The sequence below is a fragment of the Bos indicus genome, chromosome 3 (assembly GCF_029378745.1).
Source record: "Bos indicus isolate NIAB-ARS_2022 breed Sahiwal x Tharparkar chromosome 3, NIAB-ARS_B.indTharparkar_mat_pri_1.0, whole genome shotgun sequence".
In the NCBI taxonomy this organism is placed as follows: domain Eukaryota; kingdom Metazoa; phylum Chordata; class Mammalia; order Artiodactyla; family Bovidae; genus Bos; species Bos indicus.
In genome coordinates, this window is record NC_091762.1 from 109,273,002 (window position 1) to 109,295,921 (window position 22,920).

The 22,920-nt window shown below is 52.4% G+C and overlaps 1 protein-coding gene across 1 annotated transcript in view; it reads left to right on the plus strand.

Annotated features, from left to right (window-relative positions):
* The window catches only part of GRIK3 (glutamate ionotropic receptor kainate type subunit 3), a 251,143-nt gene that overhangs the window by 186,032 nt on the left and 42,191 nt on the right, over positions 1-22,920 (plus strand). The window contains exons 8-10 of the mRNA XM_019957819.2: positions 3,037-3,144; positions 6,464-6,577; positions 16,518-16,721. Coding sequence (XP_019813378.2) covers positions 3,037-3,144; positions 6,464-6,577; positions 16,518-16,721 — 426 coding nt within the window. The remainder of the gene's footprint in view (positions 1-3,036; positions 3,145-6,463; positions 6,578-16,517; positions 16,722-22,920) is intronic.

A 22,920-nucleotide genomic window follows, 5' to 3' on the forward strand; every position in this document is an offset into this window, starting at 1 on the left:
CTGAAAGAGGCGGGAGGGCTGGGAAATGTCACGGGGCGGAGCTCCAGCGGCCCCCTGCCCTGGCCCTGCCCCTGCCTGCCCGCCCACAGACAGGCCGCACACCTGCTGACATTTAAGTCCTCTGGAGCTGACAGGGAGGAAGGCTTCCCTCCCGCGCAGGTCTAAAGACCTGCCATGATTTCCCCAGGGGCCCGGGGAGATAGCCTCAGAGGGCGGGGCCCAGGCAGAGACCGGTTGGGGGGCGGGAGGCGGAGGGACTGGGAAGCCTCAAGGGAGCGGAGCTTCCCTGTGAGGTCATACACAGTGGCCTTCACCTTCTCTGATGCATTTTTAACTGAAGTAAAATAGTTAATGGCCTTCCTGGTAGCTCAGAGGTAAAGAATCCGCCTGCCAATGTAGGAGACTCGGGTTTGATCCCTGGGTCGGGAAGATCCCCTGGAGGAAGGCCTGGCAGCCCACTCTAGTATTCCTGCCAGGAGAATCCCATGGACAGAGGAGCCTGGCAGGCTATAGTTCATGGGATCGCAAAGAGTTGGACAGGACTGAGTGACTAAACAAGAACAAAACGGTGTATAACGTGTAAGTTTCAGGGTAGGACATTGTAGCTCCACATCTGTGTAGGTTACAAAGTAGTCCCCGATGAAGGTCTGGTTACCGTCTTTCACTATACAGTTGACCCTCCACACTTTATGCCCACCCCCAACCCGGTGCCTCACTGTTAACCACCAATCTGTTCTCTGAAGCAGGTGCATCTTTAAATCTCCATCCCCAAGTCCAGTCCGCAGTTCCCTGGGCTTCATAAACTGCCCCCACTCAGCTTGGACACAGTGACCCCAGCCCTTCAGCTCTGCTCAGCACAGAGGGGATCTGCCTGGCACCACATTACTTGGGACCTGCAGAGCTCAGCCTGTCTCTGAGCCTCAGTGGCCATGACTGTAAAATGGGGACAATCATGACACCCACCTGATAGGACTCTGATGCGAACCAGATGAGCTCATGCAGGGAAGTTAATCACGGACGAGCCTCCTGTGATAGGTGTCTACAGAGGTGGCCCACGTGATCATCCTCCCCCCTGCCCCCAGCCAAGGGCCAGCCCTAATCCAAGGGAGCCCCACAGGAGGAAGGGACAAAGGAGAAATCATAGCTGGGGCTTTGTGTTCCAGGCACTGTGCTAAGCCTTTGATACATCTTTGTCACCACCTGTGAAATAGGTCATTGTCCTCTTCCTGAAACTCAGAGAGGTTGGATGCCTTATGCAAAGTCCATGTTCCACTCACTTTTGATTTCCAGCCCCCTGGAGCCCTTCGAGGTGCACCCCTCTGCCTGAGCTAGCATAACACATGCCATCTACACCCTTATAAGACTTTACAGTGCCAGACAGCTGCCCAGGTGCTCGGAGATTCCCATGGGTTTTAGCTTTGGTCTGCAGATGGGCCTTCAGGGATCCAGGAACCCATGAACTTGTGTGTTCTGTAAGCTTGGGTGCTGGGGAAACTTCAGCCATGGAGAGGCTATGGAGCCTTCTTCAGAATCTGCAGGGATCATGACCCCAGTGGGGTGAGGCACCCACTGAGCGCATCTCCCGGGGCTTCTGCAGAGGCTGCATGGGGTGAGTGGTAGGAAGGTCCTTATAGCACTAATGCTCTAGGCCCACAGGAGAGGTATTGGCTAGAAGGGGAGATGGCAAACTTTCTGTACAAAGGGCCAGAGAGTGAATATTTTGGACTTTGCAGACCAGGGCTTCCCAGGTGGCTCAGTAATAAAGAATCTGCCTGCCAATACAGGAGACGTAGGTTCGATCCCTGGATCAGGAAGATACTCTGCAGTAGGAAATGGCAACCTACTCCAGTATTCTTGCCTGGAGAATTCCATAGACAGAGGAACCTGACGGGCTACAGTCCATGGTGGTGGCATACCTACCATCTAATGGGTGTCACAAAGAGTCAGACACAACTTAGAAACTAAATAAAAGCAACAACAGACTAGACAGTCTCTACTGCAGCTATTCAACTCTGAAGCTACAGCACAAAAGCAGCCAGAGACAACAGGTAAATACACGGGTGTGACTTTAACAGGAAATGGATCCGTGTGTATCACCAGACATCGTTTCCCAATCCTGGCTTTAGAAGACGGAGCCTTTCTCAGTTTAGACCCGTTCCTTCTCTGAACCTCTGCCTGCCTCTCTGTTAATGATGCTAAAAGCAAGAAAAAGTAGAGAAAGCTACCATTTATTCAGGGCTCAGGTTGTACCTATGGACATGAATCTGAACCAACTCTGGGAGACAGTGAGGGACAAGAAGTCTGGCGTGCTGCAGTTCATGGGGTTGTGGAGAATCGGACACGACTTAGCTACTGAACAAAACAACAACAGGTTGTACCAAGCACCATTCTCAGTTTTTCATGAGACTTACTTCATTCTGCCCTCATAGTGTTTTGGTGAAATGGGTACTGTTATTAGCTCCGTTTTACAGATGAGGAAACTGAGGCAGCAAGGCAGAATGAAATCCCCAGGTCACACAGCTAACTGAGGTTGGACCCTGTATTCTGACCCGTTTTTAACTGGGACATGAGTGGCGTTGGGTGAGAGACCTGCTCTGTCAGCCCTGGCTCTCTGGGGGTTACTCTGTCTGGTCCTACAGCCAGAGCTGGCTTGGCCTCTTGACTTTCTGCCCCTCGGCAGGTCTCACCTGCCACAGTCTACCCACTTGCCTCTTTGCCCCTCCCTGGGGACCTGACATGGACCGGACTCTCCCCTTCTCATGGCTTCAAGGCGGGGGCTCATCTGAGCGCATCTGAGATCGATGTTGTACACGAGAAGGTGCAAGTGTAAAGCTGGCTAAAGAACATAATAGAATTTATGGAAATCGCTGGCTCGCACCACAGCCCTAGCAATGATGGAGGTGATTATTAATTAATCATGGTCTTGGGGGAACAGTATCAGTGCAAGGAGTAATTAAAATGAAGCATTGTACAGTTGTACCGAATGATGATTTATGAGCCCGAGGAATTGCTGCTCTGCCCTCTCCCCTCCGGCAGGCTCAATGGGAAGGATTAACTGGACGGATTGTTTTCAACAAAACCAGTGGCTTACGGACGGATTTCGACCTGGACATCATCAGCTTGAAGGAAGACGGCTTGGAGAAGGTGTGTGAGCTCAGCAGTTGGGGGGGCAGGCCAAGGAGCAGGGGTATTAAATCCCCCACGACAGATCCCAGGCAGAGACCCTGAGCAATAGGGCAAGACCCCATCCACCTACCCCCTCGGGGCTCAACACGACCCGGTGTGGCCACTGCCTTGGCCCCTCTTGGCCTTCTCAGCCTGGAGGGGTGCAGAACCCAGTGGCCTGGCCGTGGCAGATATTCAAACGATCACCCTGTCAGCAAGGGCCATCAGAGAGATGCTTAACCTGGGAAAGGCTCATGGGACAGACAGACTGTCTCTAAGTCCTCTGTCATGGGGCAGAGGGACAGACGTGTCCTTGGGTAAGAGAAACTCTCTAATGACTCACAGATGCCTGCCTGGGGAGTCGTGAGCTCACTGTCCCTGGAGACATTTCAGCAAAATTGAACAAAGGGATTGCTTGTCTGGGAGACTGGAGGTGATTCTTATCCTTGGAAAGAGGTGGAAGCACATGGATTCTGAACTCCCCATGCTAAGCTTCTAAGGCCTCTGTGATTCTGGGAATTACAAGGAAAAGCAAGCCCACAGGGCTGGCCTCCCATCTGGCTACCATAGAAATATTCGTAATGGGGCCAGTTCTGACCCCTGGGATCCATAAGCAATATTGTGACAAAGTCAGGCTGCTGGGCTGAGAAGGAGATTTAACATCAGCCCTGATTCTCAGCATTTCCTCGGACCTCAGGACCAAAGGCTCAGCCACACCCCCTGGTCCCTGGGAGCCACCAGGGCACATCTCCAACCCTGGGAGAGGGGGTGTATAAAATGCAGAAGTGGAGGGGCCACCCTGGTGCCTGTGATCCTTCAGGGGCCCTTGATTCCTCTCCTATCTTCCCCTGCCCTCCCTGGTCCAGGTCTCTTCTGAGGATTTTTTTTAACACCCCAACCTGGCTTGCCACTTCTACTCCTGGAGCCTCCATCCATCCCAAATGCACACAGAGATGAAGCTACCCGATGCACAGCTCCACTCTGCCCTGGGACTGTGCGTGGCTGCCCAGTGCCGAGGCATTCAGCATCTGCCTCTCACCCCAGCCTTGAAGACTCTCCAGGAAATGCCCCGATTTCCTCTCCAGGACTAGTCTCCACTGCCTCCCAAATATTCCTCAAGGCCCAGCCACATCCCTCCCTCCCGCACCTCCAGGCCTTTGCCCATGCCGTCTCTCCGGTTATAGGAATGGCCTCTGTCTCCTTGGTTCATTCCCACAGGCACAAACCCAGCTGTGCCTGGGTTGTACTTTGTGGTCAAGGTGATGCCATTTAGTCCTGAGTTTCCCACGGACTCATGGGGCCACTGTCCTGGGGCCAGGTGGCCGGGACAACCTCACCACTTCCCTTATAGCAACAGTCCCCTAAGGACAAGGTGCTATACCCCCTCTTCCTAAGATGATCCAGCCCTGTTGGTCTAACTCTATTCAAACTATAGCTTATCAAGCACTCTGCCAGCTCCTATTCAGACTCCTGCAGTGCTGGGGAGTCCGCTTCCCCCTCTGGCAGGACCACTGTAATAGTTGTCACTCGAGTAGCTGTCTCATTTTTGCTCTCTCAACTGTCCATCTCTGGGGATAGCCTGAAATTCTAAGGATGGCAATTAGATGGCATGTATGCCACCACCTTCCACTCTCGTATCTATGGCAGGCATCAGTAATTGCCCATCAGAGCACTTTTGCCATCTGAGCCTACCCGCAGCTCCTACCAGCCCTCCAGCAACTGCAGACAGACCACAACTAATACTCAAGAAAACCTCTCTACTATACCTAAACACCGGCTGACCTGCAGAGGCCCCACCAGAGGCTCCTGGTCACAGCCTCCCAGATAGTGGGCAGAGAGTCTCTGAAAGCTGGGTCCTCCTCAGTCTTAACTGTTCTCCGATGCCCATGGGAGATAGGGTAGGAGTTCAATAGCTGCTTGCTGGAGCAAGGGTTCCTGCTGGTCACCAGGCTGCCAGCCAGCTGTTTGTTGACAGCTTTCTGCACCCAGGCCTGCCACTAGGGTCCCTCATGCTGGGGCTGGGCTCTTTGCTTGGCCCCCTTGAGAGAAGAACCTCTTTGATACTGTCTGATTGTTTTCTCTCCTCTGGGCTCTGGGGGTCTGCACAGAGAAAGATGCTGCCCAGAGAGGGTACTGAGCCCCCAAACACAGCCATTCTGCCTCTCGTCACTTCTCTATCATCACTTCTATTTACTAAGCCGGGTCATAGCTGATCCAGCCAGCTCCAGCCAGTGGCTTTGGGGGGATTAAAGCAGAATTACCCAAGCATAATTACATGTCTCTCTGCTATCTGCTTTGCACAGCTCTCTTAACGGGATGTTTGCATTCGGCCTCCCTGTTTAATTGATTAGGTTTCCTGAGTGCCATGCTCCCAGCCCCCAAGCAACTGGGCCAAGGACAGGATGGTCAGGCCAGAACCTTCCTTGAGAGGTGCTGAGATGGGCACAGAGAGGGGCAGAGTTGGATCCCAAAGGCTCTTCAAGAGACCCAGGGCTTGAGAACCATTTGTAAACTTGATCTTCCCTTGCCTCCTCCCAGCCCCAGGCCTGACGTCCACAAAGGCACTATGGGAACAGAGATTAGCCCACCTCAGTCAGAACATCTGCCAACTTTAGGTGTAAAACTACAAAACAAATTGCCTTCAAATCCATTGGCATCCACTGCCCTCTGTGAGGGTGTTCCATTCTGTCTGCCACCCCCTGAAATAGCCGCAAAGACCAGCATCCTGCCCAAACTGAGTTCCTGCACAAAACACATCTCCTTGTCCTTCCACACATGCCTAGGGAACATCTCCCTCGCTCCAGGCCCTGTCCTGGGCTTTGGAGGGCATCTGGCCCCAGAGCTGGCACAGGCTGAGACCCAGTGAGTGAGCAGCTGGTGCCCAACTCTTCCCTAGGAGGCGGGAGGCCGCCCCCAACCCCCAGGCTTGGAATGACTGACCCAGGACAGGACCTGACCCTAACACTAACTTGACTTCATGGCATCTGCTCTACCCCAGGCTGGCTTCCACTGTGCTCCCTGGGCTCTCCTTATATTCCTCTTCTCCCTCTGCATTTCCCTTCCATCTGGGATGGGTTTGCCAGCAAATGGGGAGGGAGGAGAATTCAGGAGACTCAACATCTCAGGGGCTTCCTCTGGGAAGGAGGAAGGCAGCAGGGCTGTCAGAAAAGTTGGCTCAAAACTTGTCAGTGATGACGATGCTCCTGAAAGGTGGGAACAAGATGAGTTGCTTGCTGATTGAAGAAAGGGTGGAGACACTGTGGACTCAGCCCCTGTACTGCATCGTCTGTCCATCCAGGTGGGAGTGTGGAGTCCCGCCGAGGGGCTCAATATCACGGAGGTCACCAAAGGCCGAGGCCCTAATGTCACCGACTCTCTGACCAACAGGTCTCTCATCGTCACCACCGTGCTGGTAAGAGCTGCAGCCCTGCAGGAGGCCCCCTGTGAGCTGGGAGATGGGCTGGCCGTTGGGGCTAGAGGGACCCCTCCATCACCCCGCCCCGCATAGACCAGCTGCCTGTTGTGGGGCTGCTGAGAGGCTGGAAGATGAGGGAGGGGAGCTGAAGGAAGCTGGAAACACTGAGGATCCCTCAGAAAGCCCCCAGAGAGAAGTTGAAACATAGCAATACTGCTCACAGTCACAGGTCAGAGACACCAGGAGGTAACTGGGCTGTCTCTTCGCAAAGGTAGAGCAGGCCAGCCTTCCTGCCTGGACCTGCTTGGCCAGCCCCTGCTCCAGAGGCCTGCCTGTTTGTATCCCAGCCCCACCCGCTCCCTGAGCCCCTGATGCCTGTGCAGGAGCTGTGGGAAGGAAGGAGGGGTGACTTGCTCTCTGCACCAGGACCTGAGTCTGTTTCTTCCAACCCAGTTCCCAGGAAAAAGGCCCTTCCCAGCAGTCCCCCACCCCAGCCTGGCAGGTGCTATGGTCATACCCAGGGAGCCCAGCAGGTGCGGTGGGCCTTCACACGTGCCACCCCCACAGGGTCCTGACCCAAGTGCTCCTGGCCATGGCCATGACCATTCTCCTCCTTCCACTGCCCAGGACTAAATAGTGTGTCCTTCTTCTGACCATTTCAACCCAAGGAATTGCTCCAGGGGTCTCCTGAGCTCCGTGCATCTTAGAGCTCAGGGTGAGCAGGACGCCCAGCAGTTGGCCTCCTTTGGCCACCACTGTGCCCACTCCATGTGCGCCAGCCCAGCCTGGAAGGCCTCCAGGGTGTCCAGAGGTTCAGGACGCACACTCTCAGAGACACAGCACTGCTCCTGGGACTCAAGCTGGACCAGGGGGCAGCCCGGTCACAGCCCAGTGGATTCTGACCAAGACCCTTTGAGGACAGTCTGGCCCCGGTCAGCTTCTCCTTGTAAAGAAGCAAATATGTTTGTCAGGACCACGTGCTGAGGATATTCTCAACCAAAAAAAAAAGGGAGCTCAACCCGGATTGGAGCACTTAGATAGAGTAAGGCTGTCACAGGAAGGAACCTGAGAGCAGGGCTGGGAACCCCACCCTGGGCCTTCATGGCACTCAGACAAGGCTTGTCCCGCCTGCCTCCCACCAGCAGCAGCCCAGCCAGGCCCTGTGCCCTCTCTGTAGTGCTGGGTATATGCTCAGTGACTGGGTGTTGGACACCATGGACGAAGAAGGGATATCACATTCCATTCTCCCAAGAATCCAGGGAGCAGCAGACTCCAGGGGCACTGCCAGCATCTGAGGAGCGATTTTAACCTCTGAATCTCATCCTCAGTCTCCAGGCTTATGACTATTAAGACGATCCACGTTAAAGGTGATGGAGACCTAAGAGTTCTGAACATGTTGCTGATGGGACCAGAAGGAGAAGGCTGGGGAGACACCTCCCCACCCCCACCTTTTGGGAGTGAGACCCCCCACGGTATCTTCCCCAAAACCATACATCCTGCTTGCCTTTATTGATTGACTTTTGGTTAACTAAATAAAATACAAATATCAAACTATAAAACCAGTAAGTCAAAAGATCTCATCAGGAACAGGGGAAAAAGTATAAAAAATAAATTAAAGACTAAAAATAAAATAAGCTATAAAGATATATTGGACAGCACAGGGAATATAGCCAATATTTTATAATAACTATAAATCGGGTTTAACCTTTAAAAATTGTGAATCATCATATTGTACACTTGTAAGTTATATAAAAATAAAAAAGAATAAAGCAAAAAAGATTAAAAATAAAAAGACATAAATAAAAGGAGCAAAAGGGATAGAAGGAAGAGTGATGAGCAATTAAAGGAATATTGATGTGGATAAAAATAGAAAGGATAAAAGGAGAGTTGAAGGAGGACAAAATAAAGGTTAAAAGGAAGGTAATAAAGAGAGAAATGAAAATAAGGGACGAGATTAAAAGGAAAGCTACCCAGAGAGAGGAAAAATTAAAATAAATAATTAACAGCTCCAGCTAGAGAAGGTGAAAAATGTAAAACCAAAATGTCAGAAAGCAAAAGGATAAAAGTGTGACAAAGCTAAAATATAAAAGGGTAAAAATAAAATAATAAAAAGGTGGTAAAAGATTAAAAGCGGAGCTGCATAAAATGTGAGATATAAATAAAACACTTTTCAGAAGACAAGATTAAAAAAAGGTAGAACTGGTATTCTCGGAGAGATTAGGAGAGATGATTAAATGAACAGAGATGATTCAGCCACAAAACAATACTCTCACGTAACAGGAGAGCTAAAGATAATACAGCAGAAGGATGTAAAATACACACCTTTCAAAGACCACAGGTTAAATTTTATTAAAGTAGCAGGAGCCTGGTTTAAAGGGTGTAAGACCCTTCCGCAGAGCCGCAGGACACTTATGTACACCCGCAGGGGCAGAATCCCGCAGACTTCCTGTGCTCTTCTCACAGCTTTTTAGCCAATACTAGAAGCTTCCTTGATAGATCAGTTGGTAAAGAATCTGCCTGCCGTGCAGGAGATCCCAGTTCAATTCCTGGGTTGGGAAGATCCCCTGGAGAAGGGATAAGTCTACCCACTCCAGTATCCTGGCCTGGAGAATTCCATGGACTGTATAGTCCATGGGGTCGCAAAGAGTTGGACATGACTAAGCGAATTTCACTTTGACTTTCAGAAGCTTCTTTCAGGGCTTCCCAGGTGGCACTAGTGGTAAAGAACCCACCTGCCAATATAGGAGACATGAGACAAGGGTTCGACCCCTGGGTTGGGAAGATCCCCTGGAGAGCGGCATGCCAACCTACTCCAGCATTCTTGCCTAGAAAATTTCATGGACAGAGGAGCCTGGTGGATTACAGTCCATAGGGTTGCAAAGAGTCAGACACGACTGAAGCAACTTAGCACACACGTGGAAGCTTCTTGCAGAGATCCCAACCTACTGCACTCAGTTGCTCACTGAGGGTCCCACCCGCAGCATCCTGCTGGCTCCCAGCACCCTCCAGAGAAGGAGAGAAGCCCCCTTGGCCGGCAGCCTGGACACAGCTCCATCTGTCCCCCTGCCCCTCATCTGGGCAAACATGAGTCCAGCAGCTCTTGGGGACATGCAAAAGTGACCAGAATACAGCAGTCAGACTGTGAGGTGCTTAAGAGACTCAGCATTTGAGTGCTGGCTGTACTGTTCTCTAGCTCTATGATCCTGAGAAATTGCTTAGTCAATCTGTGCCTCTCTTTCCTCATCTGCAAAGTGAAAGTGAAGTCTCTCAGTCGTGTCCACTCTTCACGACCCCATGGACCGCAGCCCACCAGGCTCCTCCGTCCATGGGATTTTCCAGGCAAGAGTACTGGAGTGGGGTGCCATTGCCTTCTCCGTCATCTGCAAAAGAGAGGTGATAATAATTGTATCTACTTCATGGAGTTGAAAGAATGAATGATTAAATAGCATACATGGCACAGGGGACTTCCCTGGCAGTCCAGTGGTTAAGACTTCACCTTCCCGTGCAGGAGATGTGGGTTCGATCACTGATCGGGGAGCTAATATCCACATGCTGCTACTGCTGCTACTAAATCGCTTCAGTCGTGTCCGACTCTGTGCGACCCCATAGATGGCAGCCCACCAGGCTCCCCTGTCCCTGGGATTCTCCAGGCAAGAACACTAGTGGGTTGCCATTTCCTTCTCCAGTGCATGAAAGTGGAAAGTGAAAGTGAAGTCGCTCAGTTGTGTCCGACTCTTAGCGACCCCATGGACTGCAGCCTACCAGGCTCCTCGGTCCATGGATTTTCCATGCAAGAGTACTGGAGTGGGGTGCCATTGCCTTCTCCATAACTCGTGGCCAAAAAACCAAAACAGGAAACAGAAACAATATTATAACAAAATTCAGTGAAGACTTTAAAAAATGGTGCACATCAAAAAAAAAAAAAATCTTAAAAAAATAAAGAAAAATAAAGAAATGGTACAGAGTGGATGCTGTCAAGTAATGGCTGCTGTTGGTATTATTGATTACAAATCCAGTCCCCAGTAAGCTCAGGTTTAATACAGTAAGCACAGTGAGTGTTCTGGAGAAAACCTCTGCTTCTGTCCACAAGCAGGGCCCTGAACGTCCCTGAAGATTGACCCCTGACCGTGGTCACAGAGGTTATCTCTGTCTAGCACAGGGTGCATCATATATGTTGACCTGGGGTTTAAATGCCTTTGAGGCCTGGCTCACTGCAGACCCCACCACTCCCTCTTGCTTACTCTTGGCTGCTTCTTATACAGGCAATTCCTGACTGGTCCCTGAAAGCCCTAGGGTGTGAGCCACTCTCTAGCTCTCATCTCCTACTGATACATAAAACTTCGCATCCCAACCACCACCTCATCCCCTGCCCCGGAGGAGGTCTGAGCCCCTAGCACTGACATTGTGATAATCCCCTCCCTCAAACTCCTTTGCCTTGACCCCAGACTTGGCTGCTGATCCACTTGAAGTAGATATCCCACCATCTTAACCACATTATGCAGTGTCAGATATTCACATGGCCTGGGAGTGAGCCATGATCCAGTTCTCTCCAGCCCCACTGCCCAGAGATCATGGGGAATTGGGTCTGCTTCTTCCCTGAGAGAAGCCCAGTCTTTCCTGGAGGCAGGACGGGGACAGAGGATGTGACACACAGCCTTTAACTGGTCTCCAAGAAACTCTCTGTGTCCAGCTGAAAATGTCCTCGGGGTCCCCTGAAAGTCTCAGCATGGTCTGCATGTCCCAGAGCCCCGGGGTGGGGTGGGTGGGGGTGTGATGCTCTCAGCCTGGGCTTTGGAGCACAACACTACCAGTTGTGTGGAGTGGCCCAGGCTGGCCCAGCCCAGCTGCTCTGGGAAAAACCCCAACCCCAAGCTTGGCAGCCTCAAAGCAGGGCCAGCACCTCCCGCAGAGAGCACTGGCCCCTGCCTGTCTGGAAGTGTGTTGTCAGGGCAACGGTGCTTTGAGTGACAGGCCGGTACCAAGCCTGAGTAAAGGAACATCCACCAGCTTTGCCCCAGAGAACAGGGCTGGACCTGCACCCACGATGAGGGGGTCTCTCCTCCTCTTCTGGTCCCTAAAATCTGGATGTGGCAAAAAACACAGGGAGATGTAGGGGCTGCCCCCAAGCTCCATCTTTTCTCTCCCATCCCGAATCCCGGGGTTAGGTGCTAAGGGCTCACTACCCTGGAAACAGATGGACAGAGCCTGGACCCCGCCCTCTCTGGCTCAACATAGCCACAGACTTTCCCCTTCTTGGGGCTGAAGCAGCAGCAGCAAGAGGCTGGAAGCCTGCCCTCCCCGCCCTCTCCTCACCAGGCCCCAGCTTCTGCTCAGGTTTCCCTCCTCCATGAGCTTATGAAAAATTCATCTGCCCAAACCTCAGCTCACACACCGAGAAAACACACTCAGCTCTCTCCTGGGGGCCCTGCTTTGGAAGGTTCAGGGTTCTTGGGGCCACTGAAGTGAGCAGCTGTGTCGGCATGCGTGCGGATACCTGTGTGGGTGTGGGGTTGGCTATACACAGGGGTGTCTGGATACAAACCGATGGATGTGTTTGTGCCGTGTGTGCATTGTGACCATTTAGACTCAACTGCCAGGCAGGCCGGACCTGTGCTTCCAGCACAGGAGAGGGGAAGCTATGGAGACCAGAATAGGGGCTGGGAGAACCATTCCGGGCCAGGCTGGGGATTTTTCTGGGCCCCACCTGCTGGGAAGACCAGCCGGACTCCTAATGCTCTACCCTGGTTCTAACTGACAGAAGCCAAGGCCTGAGGGCCAGGGTCCTTGACCTCTGTCTCTGAGCAGGGCAGAGCATCCGAGAAAGTGGTGTCTTCATGCCCGTGGCATTGTGTGTGTACAGAGCGCATGCGCGTGCAGATGTGTGTTGAGATGGCCTAAGCCAGGAGGACTTGGGAACGCAGCTCTTAGGTAGCTAACCCTTGGCTCCCCGCCCGCCAAGACCCCCTCTTCCAACTCCACAGGTCCCGTCACTGGGAGAATCTTAGCACCGGGCCTGGCTCTCATGATGGTGAAGCTCGACTAAGAAACTGAGAGCCCTAGCGATGAAAAGTCAGAAAAGGTTATTTTTCAGGACCCTTGTTTCCTGTGACTTGTTGCAGAGAAATATTACCCCTGTTCTTACTGCTGTTCTCCCAGAGCAATAGGAGAGCGTGAAGTTATGAAATTGAGGGCACCTTCACTGAGCAATCGATTAGCAGCCGAGAGAGCTTGTGAATTGGCTGTCTGGACATTTCCAGTAATAAATTGTGAAATAGTCCATGAATAAGTAGTTGGCGGAGTTCAGAATTACCCCCTAGGAAATGTTGCAGGTCTGGAGACATTACTAAGGCGAGCACCATTTTAATGCTCTGGGCTTTGGCTGTTAAATATGTATGCCATCCGCAAAGCACTTCCAGAAATTAATGGCATTTTACAGCTGCTCCGAAGGCAGCGTATTTATATGGAGATGTATAGATTCTGGGGCTTGGTGGCTTCACAAATGAAGTGCTAATTTTAGAGGATAGGGCCAGGGAGGGGCTGGGAGATAGGGTCAGGAAGTGAGCCATCTCAGGGACCTTTCCGGAAATAGTTTTCCACTGCTAGCTATGATTTTTAACCTTTGGTGACTTTGGGCATGGTCTCGAGGCTGGAAAGGTCGCTGCAGTAACAGGCCATGCAGTGCACAGAAAGACAATTATGATATTCATAATAATAATAATATTGCAGTTTATATTTGCCAGGCACTAAGTGCTTTTCACAGATTAACCCATGTAATCCTCCCAACAATTCTGTAAGGTAGGTTCTGTTATTATTCCCATTTTACAGAAGGAGGTCGATTTCACTTAGGAGTCTACGTGTGGTTGGTGATTCTCCTGGCAGAGGGGTTGCCTTCTCTTTAATTCGTCCCTGAGCTAACAGCAGGGCCAGCTAGTGCAGCGGTGCGGGGTGTTCACTGCACAAGAGCATCTGACCTACAGTTGAGACAGGATTGAAATCTCCACGCTGGCCCTCTCACCAGGCCCCATGCTGGGGTTCCAGGCAGCAGGGTCCACTCTAGCCTAAGTCCCCTTCTGTCCAGGCAGTCCCAGTCCCTTCCCCGGCACCTCCTAGACTGTTTTCTCCAACCTTGTGAGCTGCCTACTTGGTTGGAGGCAGGGATGGGGGGCACTGAGACTTAGCATGGAGTCTAGTCAAAGGACCCAGATTTCCACCCAGCTAGACTGCAAAGTGGTTTTCTCAGAACCCCTTAGGGGTACAGACACTCCCTTGCCCTTTCTCTGCAGCATCCCAAAGGGCTGTTGAAACTCTAGAGTGAATCAGTCATGGGGTGGGACGGGATTTTGAGAACTAGTGTTGCTGGGGAAACAGGGCCAGACAATCAGCCCATCTTCTGGAGTGGGAGCCTGGCAAGAGGCTGCTGGTGGGTTTCTGCACCTGAGGACCCCTGATGAAGGTCCTTCAGGCTCAGCCAGTTCCAGGGGTTCACAGTGGCAAAGGAATGGCCCCATTGTCTCATCACCACTTGAGAGAATGATGTGCTTAGTCGCTCAACCGTGTCCAACTCTTTTGCAACTCCACGGACTGTAGGCCACCAGGCTCCACTGTCCATGGGGATTCTCCAGGCAAGAATACTGAATTGGGTTGCCATACCCTCCTCCAGGGGATCTTCCCACCCCTGGGATAGAACTTAAGTCTCCCATACTGCAGGCGGATTCTTTACCATCTGAGCCACCAGGGAGGTGCCTCCAAATGAGGTATGTGCTCTTCTTGTGGGTCCAAGGACATGAGCTTCCCAGAACAAGTGTGTTCTGTCAACTAATGATTGTCGCCCATCAGCTGAAGGCTTGAGGCATTCGGACAGATGAGGGTGCAGAGGTGGCTGAGGGGAGGGTTAAGGTCCAGAAAGGCCAAGGAGCTACAAGCAGGAAGGACTGAACCTGAACTCCATCTGATTATAGTTCAACTCCTGTGTGACCTTGGGCAACTTACTGACCTTCTCCGAGCCTCAGTTTGCTCATCTATCAAATAGGGATAATGTCACCTGCCTTACAAGCTTCAATCAAACAGCTTATGAAAATGTTTGTCAGTGCCTGATGCATAGTAGGAACTCAATAAATGATTAGTTTGCTGAGTTCAGCCCATACATTGCAGTTCCTCTGTGTATCTCATGCTAGACAAAGTCAACAGCTTTTTTCACCATTTTCCTGTCTCTGTTCCTAGTTACTGGGTTTCCTGGGTAGCTCAGCTGGTGAGTTCGATCCCTAGGTTGGAAAGTTCCCCTGGAGAAGGGATTGGCTACCTATTTCAGTATTCTTGAGCTTCCCTAGTGGCTCAGACAGTAAAGAATCCTCCTGCAATGCAGGAGACCTGGGTTCAATCCCTGGGTTGGGAAGATCCCTGGAGGAGGGCATGGCAACCCACTCTTGCCTGGAGAATCTCCAGGGACAGAGCAGCCTGGCAGGCTATAGTCCATGGGGTCGCAAAGAGTCAGAGGTGACTGAGCAACTAAGCACAGCACATCCCTAATTATTCTTTACAGGGTTTGTCAGTGTTTATTTCTAAGTGAGAAATCAGACAGAGGTGGGCCCTTTGAGAGCCCATTAGTGGCTCCCCATCACCTTGGAGGGGGGGAACCTGACATGGGACAGCTGCCAGGTGTACTGTAGAACACAAGCCACCTCCTGAGGACCCCCCTGCCCACTAGGGAGAGGCACCATGTGACTCAGGGCCTCTGGCACAGTGAGGTGGTTAAGAGCTCCCAGTCCGGGATCATACCAACCTGAGGCCAGATCCTCTCTCTATGGCAGCTGAGTGACCTCTCACAAGGCACCTTGTCTTCACCAATTTACTCTCTGCATCTATAGGATGGGGTTATTAGTATCTATCCCAGAAGGTTGAAATTAAGAGTAACAAGGTGATACCAGCTACTTCCACTGAACCCCACTGCTCTTCTGGGCTCTCCACTGGGCCCTCCACAGGCACCGCTTCATCTGCTGACTTCCTGGTGCCTGGTCTGTCCACGTGTAAATGCAAACTGTCATAGTTGTCAGGAATCACCAGCAGATCCTAATGCTGGGGACTAGACCCTTGGAAAGAGAGAAAGGTATCAGGGAGCAGGTAGGTCTAGTCTTTTTATGCAGGTGCTGGGGGAGATGGGACAGGCTTCCCCTGGTGGCTCAGATGGTAAAGAATCTGCCTGCGATGCAGGAGTCCTGGGTTCAATCCGTAGGTGGGGAAGATCCCCTGGAGAAGGGAATGGCAACCTGCTCCAGTATTCTTGCCTGGAGAATCCCATGGACAGAGGAGCCTGGCGGGCTACAGTCCATGGGGTTGCAATGAGTCAGTCGGACATGACTGAGTGACTAACACTTTCACTTCCTTTCTTGGGGGAGCAGTCGGAAGAAACTTGATGAAGGCCTTCTGGAGCAGTGTGCTCACACTTGAGCAGACATCAGAATCCTCTGGAGGGCTTCTCAAAGCACACATTTCCAGGCCCCACCTAAGGGTTTCTGGTTCATTATTTCTGGATGGGGCCTGAGAATGTGCAATTCTGACAAGTTCCCAGGAGATGCTGCTGGTCTGGGGACCACACTTTGAGAACCATCAGCCTGTGTTGATGCTGCAACAGAGAGAAAGTGAGATTCAGAATCACAGTCTTGAGTTCAAATTCCAGTTCCACTAGCTTCTAGCTCTGTGAACACTGGGACAATCAAATCCATAAGGACCTACTAAGTTCTGCATGCATGTCAGTAGGTGGCCATCTGTGAGGCACTAACTTGGCTTTCCCTCTCCTGACTTAGTGGGCCATTCTTCTGAGCCACCCCCAAAGATGGCTTAGAACACCCTTGCAGAGGCTTGGGTCCAGGCTCTCTGACCCTAGGAGGCCCTGTCCCACCCACTCAGCCTCCATCAGCCCCTGTCCTATCTGTCCCCACAGGAGGAGCCCTTTGTCATGTTCCGGAAGTCTGACAGGACCCTGTTTGGGAATGACCGGTTTGAGGGCTACTGCATCGACCTGCTTAAGGAACTGGCCCACATCCTGGGCTTCTCCTACGAGATCCGGCTGGTGGAGGACGGGAAATATGGGGCACAGGACGACAAGGGCCAGTGGAACGGCATGATCAAGGAGCTCATCGACCATGTAAGTGGGAGTGCCATGGACAGGGCTGTCCGGGAGGCTTGGTCAAGTCCTCTATGCACATCAGGATGGGGCATCCTGGCAGACAGCAGCCCTGGGGCAGGGGAGATGGAGACAAAGGAGCCATTGGTACAGGCTCACCCAGCACATTCTAAACATTACCTGCCCTCCGGCTCAGGGCCTTTGCTTTCCAGAAGCATTTTTCTATCCGGGGCCTGCTAATGAATGCAAGGACAAGATCTGTACCCCTTATTTCTTCTCTCGTTTATCCTTACAACAACCCAATGAGATGGGTACTGTTATTACCACCCATTTAACAGATGAGGAGGCTGAGGCAGAGAAAAATGAAGGCTCCCAGCTAGTAAGAAGTGGAGCTGGGACTGAGAGAGTCTTTTGGAGGCTCTCTGCTTCCGAAAGCCCTGGGCTCTGACGTCTGCAAAGAAGCCACCTGATCACTGGACCCAGGACTCATGTAGTCAGTCTTTGCAACCTGAAAAGATCAGCCAAAAGGATTATTATCACTTTGCCTCTCCAAGTGCAGACAGCTAGCCTCAGGACCTTCTTCGGTTAGCCCTCTTGCCCCTGTCAGAGGGGAGCCAGGAAGAGAAGGAGGCTGGAGCTCAGAGCTAGAAGGCTCAAGTAGAGCCTCAGTGGTGGAGTCATTTCCTCAGTCCTAGACAATCAGGCCCCCAGGGAAGGCTGGTGGGAGAGGCTAATGGTCAAGAGAGTGAACCCAGTCTGGACTTGATTCCTACTCTCCCGCTTACTAGCCGTGTGCTTCTGGACAAGTTTCTTAACCTCTCTGTTCCTCAGTTTCCTCATCTGTAAAGTGGGAATGATAATAATGGCCCCCCTCCCCCATAGGCTGTGGTGAGGACTAAGTTCACACGTGCGCACTTCATAGTCAGCACCATGTCAGTCCTTGCTTGTATTACTTTTATCATTATTGCTACTCCTTTGGGGCGGGGAGAGGGGCTTCAGGAAGTCTCTTTTTCTCCCTAAGCTCATTTCCTACCTCAACAGTGAGAATAACGATGCCTGCCCTGCGTTCTTCCCCGCTTGTTGGCGGAGGTGACAACTGCTGGGGAAGCAGCTCCCAGACTGTGGAATTCAGTCTAACCGGGAGGGAGGGGTGTTGTCAGCATTATTAGTAATAACTGTAATTATTATGGAAATTAGTCAGCAGGCCCCAGAGACATCTCCATTTATCGGCTCCCCCCTGAGCTTTATGAGTGGGGCTCTGGAGCATGGGGCTCTGGGTGGGATCTGAGCATGTCATTTGCAGAGGTGAGCTGGGCTGGGGAGGAGGGCGGGATCCCATGGACAGTGGAGGCCACATGTGGAGGGGAATAAGGCTAGTGACGCTCTTGCCATCCACAGCATCCCCAGCAGTTCAAGAGCTCTACTGAGCCATTTGCAAGGGGGAAGACCAGAAAACCCAGCAGCTTCCGAGGCTGACCCTCAGCTGGAGGAAAGAGGGGGTCTTGTTCGTGGCCTGCATGCAGCCCAGTATCCATCAAGACCATAGGCCCTGACGGCACATGAGGGGACCTTGTTAAACCCAATTCCCTACAATTGATGAGCCTATTAATCCTAGCTTGGTGCCATTTTTAATAACATCATAACCATTTATTAGTGTCGTCAGATAATTAGTCTTCTCACTAGCTCATAGAAAGCGTGGCAAAGGCTTGGCAATATTATTACTTCCTTATTAGGGATCTGAACGCAGATGTAAAAATGATGAATGCCCACCTTTGCAAGAATCTGCCCCCTGAGGGCCATTTGGAGTCCCTGGGTCGAGCCTCTGACCAGCAGGACTTAAAAAGTCCTTCACTGATACTCTCTGCTCGTCTCTGTCCATGCCACGGGCCATCAAAGGAGACAAGATTATGAGGGAAGGTGGGGGATCTAAAGGGTGTGTCCCCCTCCTGCTCACATCCTCGGCCTTCCTCCGAGTTGTCTCCAACTATGGGAGCAAAACAGATGATTGGACAGAGCAGTGGTTTCTCCCTCCATCTCCTGCTCCCTCAGATCATCACTATTCCCACCTCTACTGCCCGCTCTCTCTCACTCCCGGCTCCGCCCGCCCCCCCACCTTTGGAAGTCTCCTGCTGGAGTCCATGCCTTAAATCACTCCCGTGTGTTTTAATGTCTTTGGAATCCAAGAGAGATGGGTTCAAATTCAGGGTCCAGCACATTTTAGCTGACAGTAGGAAAGCTATTCAACCTCTCTGGCCTCTATTTCCACATCTAGGAAGTGGGAATAATAAAATAAGTCTTCTGCCCAGGGTTCGTGGGAAGATTTAATGAGCTACAGTACAAAAATGCTTAGCCAAGGGCCTGGTGCTCAGTAGTTGTACAGTGCACAGGGCTGTCTTACTCCTCACCGTTTCCTCCTGTCTAAAGTATGCACATGTCCCGTCTAAAGTATGTATGTGTGTGGCCATGATAGTGAGGGAGTCCGCCCCTCAGCCACGGTCACCCTGGTGGGCCAGAATGACCCCGGATCTGGATCTTGCCCCTCTGAATCTAAAAAGGAGACTCAGGGAACCGACTCACATTGATCAGAGTCACAGGGAATTGAGGCACGCATGAGACATCACCCGCTTCCTGCACTGGAGGCCTTTCCCGACACCTGCCATCCAGAGCTCCTGTTCTGGCACCAGGTGCCTGGGACCTTGCTGGGGAGTATGGAGACAGAGCTCTAAGTGTGGAAAGCCTGGAAGCAAGTGGAGAGGCTGCTGCTGGAGAAGGGGGCAAGAGATGAGCCTTGAAGGACCTTGGCTGCTAAAATGAGGCATTTTGTTTTAACCCCAAGAGCTACAAGGCACAGTTGAAAGATGTAGAGCAAGGGGGTGACATCAAATTGGGACTTGTGCTGCCAGGCTAAAATGGAGCCAGTCTGGAGACCATCCCTGGGACCTGGGTGGAGGAGAGCATGGTGGCCTCCGAGGATTGTGGTCAGAAAGGAAAGAAGTTGATGGCACAGGATGGAGCCATGAAGGTAGAAGGAGGAGAAGGGCAGGGAGGAATCAAGGACATGGTGTGAAATCCTAGCTTGGATGGCTGGGGAGGGAGTGGCATCATCCCCAGAGACAGAGCCTCCTGGGAAAGCAGAGGATCCCAGAGAGGTTCTGACATCATGTTGGTATTGGGGTTCCTAGAGGCTGGGGTTCAGGCTGGACACTCAGAGAGGGGATTTATGGGGAGAAATGAGAGGAGGACTGGGGGCAGGACCCTGAATGGTGAGAGAATGGGATGAAAAGGAGGCCTCCACAGGATGCCCGCTCCTGCAAGGCCAGAGCAGAGAGAGGAGAGGCAGGGAGGGTGGGCTATGGAGCCAAAGGAGCAAAGAGGCTGCGGGAAGGTGTGGGTACAGGGTGTGAAACAGCAGGTGGGGAGGTGGAGGCAGGTGAGGATGGACCTGCATCCATGGGTTAGCATGAGTGCCATCTCCCAGGGGTACAGGTCAGTCCCAACACGGGTTCTGTGACCACCCTAGCCTGGCCTCCCCAAGCTTTGTGCTCAGAGGCCAAGGAGTCCTGTCCTGGCTGCTCTCCCAGGCCCTTGAACAGTAGGGGAAGGAGAGGGAGCAGGAGCCTGGCCTCAAGGGGAGGCCTGAATGCCCTCTGGCCACAGGAAGCTGTTCATCCTTTTTTCTTGAAATTGTTACATCTCACTATAGCACATAAGGCAGTTTCCCTGGTTCATGGAAGAGGCTGGACCAACAGGGTTTGGACCAAGATGGATAGGAGTGATCCTGGGTAACCCTGATGTCATCCCTTCCCCTGTGAAAGAAGTAGCACTGCCCAGATGTGATTCCCCATAAGACGGAGAGCAGAGCAGGGGAGTGGCACAGCTCCACGGACCCATGTCCCAGCCTTACTCTTCTGGACAGACAGTGCCTTTGGATTATACTGGCACTTCCCGCACCTGGCATGGAGCTGGGTGCAGAGCAGGCATTGATGGGTGAGGGGTGTGTGAATGAGCACGTGGACTGGCACACCTTCCCTAGAGACAAGGCTGTGGGGTCATGACTACTGAGCTTCCCATCCAAAGTGTGCGAGCCGGGGTGGGGGGGCGAGGGAGGGGGTCTAGTGTCAAGGTGGTGACCCCATCATGCACTGTGTCCCCTGCCTCCGAAGCAGGAACCAGATCTTGGTTCTGGCCGGCATGCACTGGTGTTAGAAGGAGCCCCCAGACTCCTGTTTGGGTGGCCAGGAAAGTCTATGCCAAGCCACCTCCTTCAGACTGGCCAGTGCACTTTGAAGCAAGGCATGCTGGGAGCTCGCCTGGGGCAGGTAAGAATCCTGAATGAGACAGAGCAGGTGAGGGCAAGGAAGCAGATGGATGAAAAGGTAGCCTCTTATCAGGGCATCCAGGTTGCCCAGAGCAATGACTGAGGCGCTCTGAGGAAGCTCAGGATCTACCTGGGGACAACCAGATAAGCAGGTGAGGGAGGCAGGAATGACTTGGGTTCCGTTGAGATGCACCCCAGGGCTGTCAGCTGGACTCAGCAAGCAGAGACCAGCCTGGAAAGATGTGGAAAGAGCCTGGCAGGAGGTCAGGGTCTAGACAACCAGGTGTGAGAGAGGACAAGAAGCAAGGTAGCAATAGAGCTGCAGGAGCGAGGTGGGTGTTGAAGAGAAAGTGAGGTCACAGGGAGCAACGGGAACAAGCTAACCCTCCTGCTGAGGATTGTTCCTTCATTCTTTCCACAAAGCTTTATGGAGCCCTGTCTCAGCCTGGGCCCCTGGGGGCGTGGTCTGGGCTCCTAGGAGAGGGGGCACTGGGCTCCTGGGGGCGGGGCCTGGGCTCCTGGGGGCGGGGCCTGGGCTCCTGAAGGGCGGGGCCTGAAGAGGAGGCTTAGATACCACTGCTGACTGAGTTCGAGGGTGTGATGCCAGGGAGAGTCAGGGCAGGGAAGTGGAGCAGAGGGGAGGGAAAGCCAATACAAGGATGTCATATTGAGCTGGTCACCACTGAGTGAGACTAATCCAAGTCGGCACCCCAGAAAAGCCTGACAAAGTGTGTCTCAGAGCCATCTCTTGGGGTGAAGGGAGAAGAGGAACAAGTGTGTCCACTGGCTCATGACTTCCATGCATTTCTGGGTTTGGCAGGGCACGCATGGGAACCAGCAGGACCTGCCGGAGCATCAGCAGAAAGTTGTGGGGGCAGGGGGTGTCTGTGTGCAAGAAGTGCCCAGGTAGACAGGAGGCGAGATGCTGCCAGTTTGTGCTTGTGTGAGGCTGGTGGTGGCCAGAGGGTCTGACCTGGTGCACGAGAGGGGTGAGCCAAGCACAAAGGACACACCAGACCCAGGACAGTGACAGGAAATGTAGGAGCAACCAAGGTCAACGTGATTCCTGCCCCTCTAGGAACAAGCAATGAATCAGCCGAGTTAAATTTCATTAAAATTTTGATCAGTGCTGCAAGGGGGAATATGTATAGGGGACTTTGGGAGTATAAAGCAGAAAAATGACTCAGACTTCCCTGCAGAGGTGACTCTTGGAGCTGAAACTTGAAAAATGAAGGAGAGATATTCAGGGCTTGGATGTGGGTACTGACCTGGATGGGGGCACCTAGATTGCTGAAGTCTCTGCCCTCGTGGGGTCCTGTGGGGTGAGCAGTAAGGTTCCCCGGGCGGACCCTGGGCAGACACCAGCCTTGCAGATATGCAGGGAGTAGGGGAGGGAGTATATTCTAGAGATGGGAATGGAGGTGTGGTGTATCCCCCATAGTGTGCCAAAAGGGGGGAACGCCAGCCGAGCCGTCCTGAAAGACAGCCCTGCAGGGATTCAGGAGTGGGCCATTCTCCCAGGCCTGGAAAGGCACAGGCTTCAGGTCTCACTCTCAGGCGTCCATCAGTTCAGGAGACCTATGTGTGAATCATGGGTACACAACTCCTCGGTCAACACTTAGGAATTTTCTAGCACCTGTCCCATCTCTTTAGATATATACAAGCTTTCTGAGGTTATCGGTAGCTACATTGCTGATTGATAAGTGTGGCACTGGCTGGCTGGAGGGACACCAGTGGACACTGCTCATGACTCAGTGCTCTTGCTTCCGCAAGAATGGCGGTGCACCAGGCCCCCTAAACCTCAGAGGGGGAATCCAGCCAGTGCCTCCTTTGATCAGGTTATTCATTTATTTGTTCATTCAATTTATTCAGTTAAGTCCCATGCTAGGTGCCGTGGATACA